This window comes from Chrysemys picta, unplaced genomic scaffold (genome assembly GCF_011386835.1).
Source record: "Chrysemys picta bellii isolate R12L10 unplaced genomic scaffold, ASM1138683v2 scaf1338, whole genome shotgun sequence".
Lineage (NCBI taxonomy): Eukaryota > Metazoa > Chordata > Testudines > Emydidae > Chrysemys > Chrysemys picta.
Window position 1 is genome coordinate 3,118 of NW_027054045.1, and position 14,092 is coordinate 17,209.

The window sequence follows — 14,092 nt, forward strand, 5'->3', positions numbered from 1 at the left end:
TTGGAGATTTTTTCAAAATTTTTTGCATTTCGTCTTTTAGAACGAAGTTCTGCAAGCACTGAATCCTCTCCCCATACAGCGATCAGATCCAGTACCTCCCTCACGGTCCATGCTGGTGCTCTTTTTCGATTATCAGCCTGCATGGTTACCTGTGCTGATGAGCTATCTGTGGTCACCTGTGCTTTCCACGCTGGGCAAACAGGAAATGGAATTCAAATGTTCGTGGAGCTTTTCCTGTCTACCTGGCCAGTGCATCCGAGTTTAGATTGCTGTCCAGAGCGGTCACAATGATGCACTGTGGGATAGCTCCCGGAGGCCAATACCATCGAATTGCGGCCACACTAACCCTAATTCGAATTGCTAAAATCGATTTTGGCACTACTCCGCTCGTCGGGGTGGAGTACAGAAATCGATTTAAAGGGCCCTTTACATCGAAATAAATAGCGTCATTGTGTGGACGGTTGCAGGGTTAATTCGAATTAAAGCTGATAAATCCGAATTAAAGTCGTAGTGTAGACCAGGTCTCCGATTCTCAGCGCCGAGGGAGGTGCTGAATCTTGAACTAACTGAGCTTTTGCACCACGTGTTCTTAAGACCAGAATTTTTAATTAGTAAAAGAATAAAAAAGCTTGAAGGCCCTTTTCACCTCTATTGATCCCAAGGAAACAATGATCAGAAAACTCATTATTTTATCTTTTCCTGGTTGCCTTTACAAATTGTGGCTGCATCACCTCAATTCAGGATTAGGTGGAAGGGAGCTTGATGTTGGTAAAGGTCTGTGCCCCAGAAAGGTAGGGTTACCATATTTCCACAAGCAAAAAAGAGGACACGGGGGGGAGGAGCCCTGCTCTAGCCCCACCCCCATCCACTCCCCCCCACTTCCCACCCCGATTGTCCCCCTCAGAACCTCCAACCACCCCCGCTCCTTGTCCCCCCTCCTGGGACCCCTGCACTAACTGCCCCCTAGGACTCCACCCTGCTTCTTGTCCCCTGACTGCCCCCTCCTGAGAACCCCCCACCCTCACTGCCCCCTACGACCCTACCTGTCCCCTGACTGCCCCGACCCTTATCCTCACCCCCACCCCATATTCACACCCCTGCCCCCAGACAGACCCCCACGGACTCCCATGCCCTATCCAACTGCTCCCCGCCCCCTGACAGGACTCCCAGAACTCCTGACCCATCCAACCCCCTCTGCTACCTGCCTGCCTTGACCCCTCTCCACACCCCTGCCTCCCTGACAGCCCCCCAAGAACCCCCGACCTATCTAACCCCCCGCTCCCTGTCTCTGACTGTTCCAACCCCTCTCCACACCCCTGCCCCCCTGACAGCCCCCCCAGAACCCCATACCCATCTAACCCCCCCTGCTCCCTGTCCCTGACTGTCCCAACCCCTCTCCACACCCCTGCCCCCCTGAGAGCCCCCCCCCAAACTCCTGACCTATCCGACCCCCCCTGCTCCCTGTCCCTGACTATCCCAACCCCTCTCCACACTCCTGCCCCCCTGACAGCCCCCCACAACTCCCAACCCATCCAACCCCCCCCTCCCTGTCCCCTGACCAGGGCCAGCTTTAAAGAGCCCAGGAATCGGGCTGCACTCCGGCTGGTGCTGTTGGAACCGGGCCGGGCCCGAGCCACTGGAGCTGGGGCCAGTGCTGCTGGGGCCCAAGCCGGGCCAGGCCCGAGCCTGGGGTGCTCAGCCAGCGCGGGGGGTGCCTCACTGGGGCCGGAACTGGGGCTGCCGCCCTGGGGCACAAGCTGGGCTGGGGCCGCCGGGCTCCGCTCAGCCCGGGCAGGAGAGAGCCGCTCGGCCTGGGCCGTGCCTCCCCGGGGCTCTCCTCCTCACGCCCCTGCCCCAGCCCCAGTTTACCTGCTGCTGCCTCCCACCTGCCCCTGCTTCTTTTCAGACTTCCCGCGAAGATCTGATTTGCAGGAAGCAGGGGAGAGGGAGGAGCAGGTGGGCGGAGCGTTCAGGGAAGGGGAGGACGGGGAAGACAGCTGCGGGGCCCGACAGCGTGGTAAGGCTGCAGGGGATGGGGGGAGTCGGGAAGGGGCTTTGGCTGCCCAGCGGTGCTTGGCCGCCGGTTTTCTGTCTATAAATAGCCGACCAGGGGGAAATCCCGGACATTTTTAGATTTTTAAAAATCCCCCCCGGATGGCTATTTATAGACCAAAAAGCCGGACATGTCCGGGGAAATCCGGACATATGGTAGCCCTAACCAAGGGGAAGAGAAGCGGCAGCCAAAGAGCCAGGAAAGATCCCAAGGGAGATGGAGAAGATGGAGCCCTCTCCACTCCCCTGCCAACATGCAGGCCAGCAAAGCCCCCTAAGCAGCTACAGCAGCTAGCAAGGGAAGGGGATGGGAGGCCTGGCCCGAGAGAAACTACCTGGATTCTGCTCAGGGGTGAAAGTAAGTCCAGTGACTTACTGGTACACAGGGGCCAGCTCTGGCCCCTGGAAGGGGTGGGGCCTCGAGTGGAAGGGGGGTGGTGGAGGGAGTCAGAGCCAGCCCCTGCCCACTCTGTAAGTTAAGTGCCCCCAGCTACCAGCAGCAGGTGGGGGCTCTGGGAGCTATTTAAAGCTTTGGGGCTACCCTGCTTCTACTGCCCCGGCCCGTTAAATAGCCGCTGGAGCCCTCCGGCAGCTATTTAAAGCCGGGCCAGGGCGGTAGAAGCAGCGTGAGCCCCAGACTTTTTTAATAGCCCCCAGAGCCCCGCAGCTTTGTAGGCTCCAGCAGTAGGGCCCTGTTGGCAATTTAAAGGGCCTGGGGCTCCAACCCCTGCTGGGAGCCCCAGGCCCTTTAAATTGCCCCCTGGGGAAGCCGGGCCACCCCGGTGTGGCACACTGGCTCTTGCGGGTAAGCCGTACCGGGGTGTACTGGCTTACTTTCACCTCTGATTCTGCTCACCACTACAGCAGCTCCCCACTCCTCTCAGCAGATGTTTGGCATGGGAAGGGAGCCTCTCCTATCTGCAGGGAAGCAGCCTGACCACACCCCCTTGGATCTGCCTCAACTGCCAATCACAGAGACAGGCATCCACAGCTGCAACCAATAAGGGAATGAAGGCCTGCTATAAAAGGAGAGAGCTCAGGTAGGCGTTACACTGGTAGAAAGGTTTTGGATAGCGAATGGGTGACGTTGGTGTATGAGGTTGCCTCTAGAAACACAGTGAAAAGGCACTGATACAGACTGCTAGGCCTAACTCAGTGTCAGGATCCAAGACCTGTCTTGATCAGGGGCTAACCAAAGAAAGTAGAGACCCCCTGAAAGATCACATCAAGGACTGCTGACATCACCATTGTCACCTGACTCTGCACAGACTGGCCTAGTGCCTGTGGGGAGGGTCAGTGAGATGATTATCAGACAAACTCTGTGTCTCTGTGTGTCCATCCATCTCCTCATCCTCTTCTCCCAGGTTCCGGCTGCAGAGAGAAAGGTTTGCCCAGTAGCAAAGGCACTAAGTTACCCTGAGCAGACCCAGGTTCATTTCCCTGCTCTGTGTGAAGTCAGGCAAGTCACTTATTCTGTCTGGGCCTGAATGTCCCCTCTTCTAAAATGGGGGAAACAGCCCTTCTGCATCACACAGCAGTGGGGAAGGGGGGGCAGATGGGGTCATGTGTTCCCCCCAGATTTGCTGCCTGCCTTGTAGTGACTATGCTCATACAGACTGAGAATGTTCAGTAACATCAGCTGAAGGCACTGCCCTCACTCTGCCCCTTCCCCCTCACTGTTGGCAGGTTGTCTCTGCACAGCAGTATGGTGAGGCTAAGCACATTGGTGTTTGTGAGGTGCTCAGACAGTGCAGTGGTGGGGGCCAGGTAAGGACCTGCAATTGCTAGAAGTGCAGCTGTTTCCTGTCACATCAGATCACAAAACCATCACATTGGGATCGTCACAAACTTTCCTCATTTCACACTGACTCTTTCACTAGCTGGTGTTTCTCTTAAGACACCAGCTCCTGGGATCCTGTGATTATGTGACAATCTCAGCTCTCACTTTAACAAAGGTCAGTTTGCTCTCATGGATGAGTAGAAAAGGTTGAGAATGTGACCAGAGTGAATCATGAACGCTCAGAAACAAACAAACTAACTTTTAGAAGAAAACCCTTCATGTTTTCTTCAGCCAACCTCAAGATTTTGGATTACGTGGTGCTGGCTGTACTGCCTTGGCAGTGATCAATTCATGTTTTCCGGCCTGGCTTCTCCAGCAAAGACTCTAAGGAGCTAAATATAAAAATGAACATTCTAATTTATCTCTTTACTTCACCCTTCCTTCAGGGGGCTTGTGCTCATTTGCTGCTTGGGCCCACAGCCTTGCCCCATGCACATTCCCACACCTTGCCCTCTCTGTCTATTTCCCTTTCTGTTGACTGTGCTGTTTTAGATAATCATGGCACTAAATTAGCGGGCTTTCCAGGGTAGCACATAGAGATTTAAGGCCCGAGTTCTCAGTGGCACTACATTGCCACCCCCAAAATTTGGAAAATCATGAGTCTGGACCCCCAAAAAGATGCAATTGCCTTTTATGGGACATACAATTTACAAATAAACATGATAATAAATGTTGAGTTTTTTCGATTTGCCTTCTGGCTTCTCAGCCCTTTAGGCTGCACTCGGATCACATTTTTAAGTTTTTCTCTGCAACCACGAGAGCTAGAAAGTTCCTTTGTTTAGGAAATGGAAGCCAAGAGTATCTCTTCATCACATGCTTCCAGGAGCTGGGGCTTTAACAAACACATCAAATAGCAGGCAAAACCATGCTCTGAAGTGTCCCTAGCCTCTGTTTGCCAGAAGCTGGTTATGGGCGACAGGGGATGGATCCCTTGATGATTGTCTGTTCTGTTTGTCCCCTCTGAGGCACCTGGCATTGGCCACTATCGGAATCCAGGACACTGGGCTGGACAGAACATTGGTCTGACCCAGTCTGGCCATTTCTGATTACGTGGTGTTGGCTGTACTGTCTTGGCAGGGATCAGTTCATGTTTTCAGGCCTGGCTTCTCCAGCAAAGGCTCTAAGGACCTAAACATAAAAATGAACATTCTAATTTCTCTCTTTACTTCAACCTTACTCCAGGAGGGCCTGTGCTCATTTGCTGCTTGGCCCACAACCCGGCCATATGTGCATTCCCCCACCTTGCCCTCTCTGTCTATTTCCCTTTCTGTTGACTGTGCTGTTTTAGATAAATGATGGCATTAAATTAGGGGGCTTTCCATGGGTAGTGAATAGAGAGTTAAGGCCTGAATTCTCACAGTATTGCCAACTCCAAGCTTCTAAAAAATCATTAGTCAGAACCCCTGAAATGATGAGATTGCCGTAAAAACCATGAGTCTTAAAAATAATAGTTCATAATAAATGTTGGGTTCTTTCTAGTTGCCGTCTGGCTTCTCAGACGTTTAGGCTGCACTCGGATCACATTGTCATGTTTTTCTCTGCAACGAAGAGAACCAGAAACTTCCTTTGTTTAGGAAACAAAAGCCAAGAGTCTCACTTCGTCACATGCTTCTAGGAGCTGGGGCTTTAACAAATACACCAAATATCAGGCAAAACCATTCTCTGAAGTGTCCCTAGCCTCTGTTTGCCATAAGCTCGGAATTAATGACAGGGATGGATCACTTGATGACCACCTGTTCTGTTCATTCCTTCTGGGGAACCTGGCATTGGCCAATGTCAGAAGACAGGATCCTGGGCTAGATGAACTATACTGACCCAGTATAGCCATTCTTATTTCCATGAGACTCATTATAAAATCATGAATGTTGGCAATACTTTTGACACTGCGTCTGCTTTACACAGAGGCAGATCTGCCTCACCATATGTCAGAATCAGGCCTTTGACACATTGATTCCAGCTTAACCAAGTTTTTGGCCTGTGAATTGAATATCCCTAGACTTGGAAGGATTAGACTTTATCAGTCGATGTCAGTAAATGCTGATTTCACTGTACACACACAAACCATGGAAAAATATTTCCATTGATAAGTGAAATAGGCATAGTAAGAAAAATGCTGCTTGAGAACTTACTAGAGTTTGATTTCAGGAGATTTACTTCGTATGTTTTGACCTGTGATGTTGATGATTTGTGTTTCAACAGTTACACTTTTTAAGTTTTTCAATCTCCGTGTCTACTGTCATAAAATAATTATTGTCTGACTCCAATTTCTCACAACTGTGAACAATAATATCGATAAAAGCTGAAACTGTGAAAGTTTAAATAGATACATAAAAAAAATCTTACAAATAAATATTAATTTTATCGGTCAGAATTACATATTAAGTCAAATGAATTCTGCAAAGCCTAAATATCACTCCTTAGACACGCAGTCACAGGTACCAACTTTTCTGGGTGCCGGTGGGTGCACGCACCCCTATTCCCCCACCGGACTCCACCCCTTCCCCAAAGGCCCCTCCCAAACTCCACCCCTCCCTGGCCCTATAGGACCCCTCCCCAAATCCCTGTTCCAGCCCCACCTCCTCCCCAAGTGTGCCGCATTCTCCCTCCTCACCCCTCCCTCCCAGGCTTCCCGTGTGAAACAGTTGCTTCACGGCGCAAGCACTGGGAGGGAGTGGGGAGAAGCAGGATGCACTCAGGGGAGGAGGCAGAGGTGAGCTGGGGCAGTGAGCTGCCCATTTGTCCCGGTGGGTGCTCAAGTCCCGGAGCACCCATGGAGTCGGTGCCTATGCCCGCAGTTCTGTAAGCTTATCAGGACAAGGAGAAGTTGATGTCCATGTGAAGCCGCAGTGACAGCTGCCCACCCCCCGCCCCCAGCCCAGCCCAGGGGGCTGATTGCAGGATCGGAGCCTTATGGGGACATTTCTCACCAGAGCCTGAATGTTACCAGTGACCTGGCTCCAGCTCCCCAAACAGCCTGAGTCAGTTCCAGGAAAGAAAACACCCAATTGCTGCTGCTGCTGCAGGCGGGGCATATTTCTGAGCCCAGGAAACAGAAACTTATCTTGTTCTTCTGTCCAGAGGGAGCCATGGCTGCAGAAAACCCTGTGGAAAGTCCCCAGGAGGAAGCTACATGCCCCATCTGTCTGGAGTATTTTAAGGACCCAGTGATTATAGAGTGTGGGCACAATTTCTGCCGAGCCTGCATCGCCCAGTGCTGGGAGGGATCCGACACAGCCACCTCCTGCCCTCAGTGCAGAGAAACTGTGCAACAGGGAAACCTCAGGCCCAACAGGCAGCTGGCAAACATGGTAGAAATCGCCAAAGGGCTGAGTTTACAGGCAGCAAAGGGAACAGGAGGGGACGGGGTGTGTGACAGACACCAGGAGGCTCTGAAACTGTTCTGTGAAAGGGACCAAACCCCCATCTGTGTGATTTGCAACAGATCCCGGGCTCACAGAGCTCACAAGGTGGTTCCCATAGAGGAGGCTGCCCAGGAGTACAAGGTAGGGAATTGCTGTCAAGTTTAATGGGCAATAACTTTGGATTTTAATTACAGGTTAATTTCACTACAAGTTGTCTGTCACAAGTGTACCTGCATCAGGCAGCTCTGCAAAGCCTTCACTGTATGGGAGATTCTATTAAAATATAAATGATTTTGCAGAGTGGCAAGAAAGGCAAAAAAAAAAAAAAAAAAAAAACTTTAAAGATACCTGATATGGGAAACTTTTATGTGAAAAGCTGAATCCTTGTCAAACCCAGTTTCCACATGCGAAATAAGGGAACTTTTTGTGGAACAGAAGCTGTGAGGCTTAAATCACAACAGCTGCAGGCCGGTCTAGGTGAGAGTGCTGTTTTCAGACTGGAGAAGGGGAAGTTACAAGCTGTTGTTATTATTCATTTCTATCATTGAGTTTATAAATGTTGTTTTTATTTGGATCACAGCAGCCCCTTCACCCCTGAAATGAGATCTGTGCCATGCCCAAAACATACTGAGGGACAATCTCTCCCCTGAGCAGGTTGCAGACTAAGTAGATAAGACAGACAAATGGTGTGAAGAGAAACTGAGGTGCAGAGAGGGCAGTGACTTGTTCAAGGTCACACAGCAGGTCAGTGGCAGAGTTGGGAATACAACTGAGGTATCCCAAGGCCCAGTCTAGTGCCCAAACCTCTAGGCCATGCTGTCACCCTAGCCGGGGACGGCTTTAGGCCAATTCAACCAATTCCCCTGAATCGGGCCCCGCGCCCAAGCCCCAGTACGGTATACCGGCAGGTGCGCTGTACCAGGGTGGTCCAGCTTCACCAGGGGGCAATTTAAAGGGCCTGGGGTTCCCAGCAGGGGCTGGAGCCCCAGGCCCTTTAAATTGCCACCAGAGCCCCACTGCTGGAGCCCTGGGGTAGGGCTGCGGGGATCTTGGGGCTGTTTAAAAAGTCTGGGGCTCCCGCTGCCTCTACCGCCCCGGCCCTTTAAATAGCCACTGGAGCCCCACCACTTCCCCAGGGTTCCCGCGGCTATTTAAAGGGCTGGGGCGGTAGAAGCAGGGATGCCTCGGGCCCTTTAAATAGCCCCCGAGCCCCGGGCTGCTGCTGCTATCCCGGTGGGGGAGGAAGGAGAAGGGCGCACTCACCGTACAGGGTGGGCTGTACCCCTGTACCTGCACCCCTGCCCGCAGCCAGCCCCTGCTGCACCCCCTGCCCACACCAGCCCGGCACCCCCTGGCCTTCCTGCACCAGCCCGTCTACAGCCAGCCCTGCACCCCCTGCCTGCAGCCAGCCCCTCTCCAGCCAGCTGCTCATCCCCTGCCCTGTCTCCAGCCCCGCACCCCCTGCCCTGCCCGCACCAGCCCCTGCCTGCAGCCAGCCCCACACGCCCTTCCCTGTCTCCAGCCAGCCCCTGCCCTGACTCCAGCCAGCCCCATGTCCAGTGGTGCCCTGCAGTTCCCAGGGCAGTAATCCTGCACACCTGCTTCAATGAGGGGGGCAGGGAGCAGCTGGGACCCACACATGTGCACACCCTAGGGTGACCAGACAGCAAGTGTGAAAAATCAGGATGGGGGGTGGGTTTTCAGGAGAGGGGGGAAAAAACCAACCGAGAACAGCTGAGTGCTGCCAGCGGTCAGAGGAGACAAAAAAAAAAAAAAAAAAAAAAAAAAAAAGCCGAGAACAGCCGGCAGAGGGGGAAAAGAAAAAAAAAAAAGCTGAGTGCAGCATCCCGACCGAAGATCAATCGGGACGCGGGACAAATACCTAAATATCGGGACGGTCCCGATTTTATCGGGACGTCTGGTCACCCAAGGACCCACATGTGAAACGGAGCTCATTTCGAGTTCAGGCCCATCTTTTCAAAAAAGAACTTTAGGTAGGGTTAACATCCATCCGTATTTTTCCAGACATGTCAGGCTTTTTGGTTCTTAAATCGCCATCTGGGAGGAAAATACGGATGTATGGTAACCCTATTGGTACAAAATATGCATACTGTGGCACATCTCTTAAATCAAAGCTTTTTATAGGGAACTGGTTGCTAAGAAATGAAAGGCTTTTTTTTAACATTTTTTTTTTAAGTCATCCCTGCCGGGGCCCTGCCGAAAATGTTCGAATTGGGCCCCGCACTTCCTAAAGCCGGCCCTGACCCTAGCATGGCCGCACCGAGCAGTGATGAAGTGCAGCCGTTAGGAGGGAAAGATGCCTCAATAAAGTTCCCAGGGGAGCCCAGCAGGGAGAGGAGGTTTCTCACTGGGATTCTGAATTCCTGTGTTGTTCCATGAGGGGTTAAACTCAGATGCCGGCCTGCACTAGAGGGGATCACTTGGTTAAATGCTGTGAAGACCCCAAGCACTTTGAGTCCACACACAAATTGGCTCTAGAGAGTGCAGGCTCATTCCAAATACCACTAGGATTAGACTTGATTGCAGCAGAACTAACCTTTGGGCGGTGCTCAGCGGTGTCATTCATCTGCTTTATTGTGTACGTGGGAAAGGACCAGCCAAAGTGGTTCCATCAGTTCCACAATGCAGCATTTTCAAATCTCCCAGAATCCACTGCTTCTGTGACCTTTACTAGGGAGTGGGATTCTAGGGGTAGCTACCCAGAAGGCATTTCTACTAAAAGCATTCAGGACAGCACTACGGCAAACTCAAACTCTTCTTACCAAAAATCAACTTATCTAATGGGGTTTGGCCTTCATGCTCAGACCAGGTCTGTCCAACCAGTGCAATCCCCAGAGCGTCAAGGCTGAAATTCAATTGGGAGTTGGGCAGCTTGGAGAATCCCAGCCCATCTTTTGAGCCCTGGCACTTTCTGGGGTTTGTATCACTTTGTTAATTTTCTGAAAACCATATTAATTGATTCACCATCATGTGACCCCCGTTTCCTGTTCTGTGCTTTACTAGTAATTAATTAATAAAGACCAATCAAGCTTGGATAATTGGTCTTTCTCTAATTCCTAAAAAGACTGAACCTGATTTCGTAAAAAGCCTGAATATCACACACTCCCAGTCTTCATTGTCAGGTTTCATTTCTTTGGTGGCCCTGGTGTCATCAACCGATTAGGACCAACAGTCACCTTGGGTTTGGGTGGAAAAAATATCCCCTTACACACCCCTCTCAGCCCTCCAAATAAAACCTCCCAAATCATCTCTGTGTCTACAGGGAAAAATCGAGGCCCATTTGAAGACTCTGACGGAAGACAGAGAAAAGCTGCTGGGATTTAAAGAGACTGGAGAAGAGACATGCCAGGAGTATCTGGTAGGTGCCTGTTGTTAGTAATCTGCAGAGACTTGCAGTGGGGGTGGTCTGTTTGGATGCAGATTCCTCATTAGCCTTGGTGAACGTGGGCTTGTCATGTTTCTCCATGATCATGGGTTTTCTGGTTAGGTTCATGGGCAAAATCTAAGCTTTCATGTCAGTGAATGAGTTAATTTATAGCCCTTGTGGCTTTCACTGTGTCTGCCTCATTTCTTGCATTGTTGAATTATTTGCTTCTCTTTTCCCCCTGGAACTTCTCTCAGTGTAATGCTGAGTCCTGCCTCCTGCTGCTCTGAGTCTCTATTCCCAGAGGCCATTGATAACACAATGTCCTAAGCACGTCAGATATGGAAACTTCCCTTTTCAGACACACTATTGAGAAATGAAAAAGATATGAGAGAAAATTCTTCCAAGTGACCACAGGGGAGAGTCAAGTGTCAGAAATTTTAGGGTTTGCAAAGAAGTTCTACCTTCTGCACACTCAGCACTCCATGGAAGGACCCCCAGCTGCCGCCATGTCCCTGACCAGCACTTTCCCTGTTGCTTTACAGAAACAGATAGAAAAGGAGAGGCAGAAAATTGTGTCTGAATTTCAGCAACTGCGGCAGTTCCTGGAGGAACAAGAGCGACTCCTGCTGGCCCAGCTGGAAAAATTGGACAAGGTGTTTGTGAAGATACAGAATGAAAAAATCACCAAACTCTCTGAGGAGATTTCCTATCTCAGTGAGTTGATCAGCGAGCTGGAGGGGAAGTATCAGAAGCCAGCAAGTGAATTCCTGCAGGTGAGACTGAGTTAGGAATACACCAAATCCCATGACAGGGACAAGACAGCTCCTAAAACATGGGCATGAGAGTCTATCAGTCAGAGGTCACAGGTAACTCGGTGTGTGCCTTCCTGAAATGTGAATGATTATTGGTCATTGCAGAGTCACAGACACATAAATAATAAGAGGGACAAAAGCGCCATTACCTCAATGAATATATGTCAATGTTGATAGGGCAGAGCCTCTCTTCCTCATATTTCAAAATTCCTTCCTTGGAAAATTAAGTGTGTGTCAGGTGGGACTGAAATTCTTTCCCTCTCTCTCTCCTCTAGGACATCAGAAGCACCTTGAGCAGGTATGTGTGTCTCTCCCACTCCCCCTCACACTTCACAATGCTGGGAAAGACCTTGGAAGTGCAGTTATCACTACATCTCCCCAGGGTACTACAGCAAAATGTGTGCGGAAGGTCACATTTTAAATACAAATCTCTCTGATCCATTTAACCCTGACATTCTCACCGTTTTATCGAAGACTCTGGAATTACCCATTGAGTGGGAAAGACTGACCTACATTATATTCTAGCAATGTCACATCCCTGGTGGACTGGCTGCCTCAGGATTGTGGGGATGGAATATGGGCCTTTCTCTGCTGGGGCCCTAGTTAGCATTCAGCCCAGGCCAGCAGTGATCAAGAATCTTGCCCACCTGAGGACTGTTTGGAGACCTGTGTGGAATAAGCTGGAGAGGGGGGAGTTGGTGTCTCAGTCTAGTTCCTAGTGGGCGGATTTCTACAGCACTTCACCTGGGAACCTCCTGTCCCTCAGAGCATGGAGACTCACTTCCCTTTTATCCCCAGGGCTGGACCTTTGGGAGGAAGGTTGCACAGCCATGGCTTGTGTTCTGCCTGCATTAAGGCTGCAGAAGTAGAGGAATTCTAACTCTAGGCCCCTGAGAACAGTGACTCACTACCAACAACTTATAATGCGTCACTAAATGAAATCTATCCATGTGAATTTTTTTTCTCTCCAGCTGTAAGAATGAGAGGAGGAAGTTCCAGCAGCCACTGAAGATTTCTCCTAAATTGAAAGTGAGACTCAGTGAATTCTCACAGAAAACTGTTGTTCTAGTGAATACTCTGAGGAAGATCAAAGGTACCAAGAAGGGCTCTAGACAGGGAAATTGGGATGTGCCTCTGAGACTGGGGGAGGAGAATGGCTCTGGCCAATTGGTTCAAAATCAGATTATGCTTCTCTTTCATTGTTGGGTGAAAATGCCACACACTTGGGGTTCAAATCACTGAGGTTGATTAATTCAAACCTTTATTTTACCTGCCTTCCCATTACAATTACTATTAGAGTGAGTAGGAAATGACAGACATACCAAAAGAAATACTGCCCAGTTACCTTCTCCTGGGGCATCGGCGGGTCACAGGGGATTTCTCCTATGATGCGCCAATTACCTCTTACAACTTGTGACATATTATGCACATCCCGATTATATATTTCTTACTTCTTTTCCAATCACCTTTGAGGGTTATAAATATTAAGTACTTCTTATAACTCATACACTACACGTACATTAACTTTTTAATTGGCGGGACTTTTCCTGTCCAAGCTATTTTCATGTCGCTGTTCTCTTTTCTCTGCATAGGGGTTGTGGACTTTGCTAACTGGTCCTTGGCAGTACATTTTGGGTGTCTGTTGTCTTTAAGCACATGGTATGATCAAAACATCTTTGCCCCACACAGGAACTTATGAACACATCACTTAATAACAAAGTCACATAAGGCAACATTTCCCTTATGTCAAGCAAACTACTCACCAGGCCAAAGCGATTCAGTCAGTGTGAACGCACAATCTCCGTCTGTCCAAACTGCTGCATAAGAAATGACCCTTGAACCAATTCTTAATACTGAACATAATAACTAGTGGAAAGCAGACAAACGGAGCAGACATAGCAGTGCCCAGGTGTCAGGATGTCTCCCATTAATTCATGACTTACCAAAGGTCACAGCATTCAGGCACAAATTTAGCAAAACAGCCTAATTTGGGGCACCTGAGTTTCAGTCCCAACGAGAGAGCTGCAGGGCAGGTGCTCCAGAGCCGTGCAGCCTCCACAGCTGCAGGTGGAGTCGGTGGGAGCTGCAGGTGCCCAACCCCTCTGAGAACCAGGCCCCAGGTACCTAAAGCTCGGCACCCAAACTCTAGACCCTAAATTAAAGGCCATTTGTTAGAACTGGACTCAGCCCATCACTGGGCTCTGGTCCCGTAGGGCAGCTAGTCTGGTCCAAATGGGCTGCGGGGAAGGAGAAAACCCCTCCCCCATGGTGAGGGATCCCTCCAGCCCAGGAGCCTTGCGTGCCTCCTCCCCAGCAGCTGCAGGCACAAGGCATGTTCCTGAGAGGGCTGGGAATGGGGTGGGGGGGTGAGGGCGGGTGGAAGAGGGAGGGGGTGGACGAGGGACGAGGGACAGACGGATGTGGGCAGTGTAAAGCTGGGCCTCTGACACTCTGCACACTGGGCAAGACACCTGGGGGCCATTGTCATCGGGCTGTAACTCTGGCTGCTTCAGAACTTCCTCAGCCTGTGCCAAGGTCTGCACCGGCCCCTGCAGCCACGGAACAGCAGAGTCACAAATGGCCCCTCCCCCTCTCTCCTTTTGTCAGTACCGGGGTGAATCTGGCCCATGGAGCCAAC

General features: G+C 50.7%; 1 protein-coding gene across 1 annotated transcript; it reads left to right on the forward strand.

The window, feature by feature from the left end:
• The first annotated feature begins 6,499 nt into the window (after nt 1–6,499).
• On the forward strand, nt 6,500–13,853 carry LOC135972155 (zinc finger protein RFP-like). The gene is made up of 5 exons (XM_065580026.1): nt 6,500–7,395; nt 10,538–10,633; nt 11,185–11,415; nt 11,730–11,752; nt 12,426–13,853. The coding sequence occupies exons 1-5, from the start codon at nt 6,979–6,981 to the stop codon at nt 12,694–12,696; spliced, it is 1,038 nt and encodes a 345-aa protein (XP_065436098.1). The 5' UTR covers nt 6,500–6,978; the 3' UTR covers nt 12,697–13,853.
• Nucleotides 13,854–14,092: the final 239 nt, after the last annotated feature.

What these genes read in the sequence shown, in the direction of transcription:
- LOC135972155 (XM_065580026.1), top strand. Translation starts at nt 6,979, where the DNA reads ATGGCTGCAGAAAACCCTGTGGAAAGTCCCCAGGAGGAAGCTACATGC. An exon ending in CAGCAAGTGAATTCCTGCAG is followed by an intron (nt 11,416 to 11,729) that starts GTGAGACTGAGT and finishes TCTCTCCTCTAG; the next exon opens with GACATCAGAAGCACCTTGAG. An exon ending in ATCAGAAGCACCTTGAGCAG is followed by an intron (nt 11,753 to 12,425) that starts GTATGTGTGTCT and finishes TTTTCTCTCCAG; the next exon opens with CTGTAAGAATGAGAGGAGGA.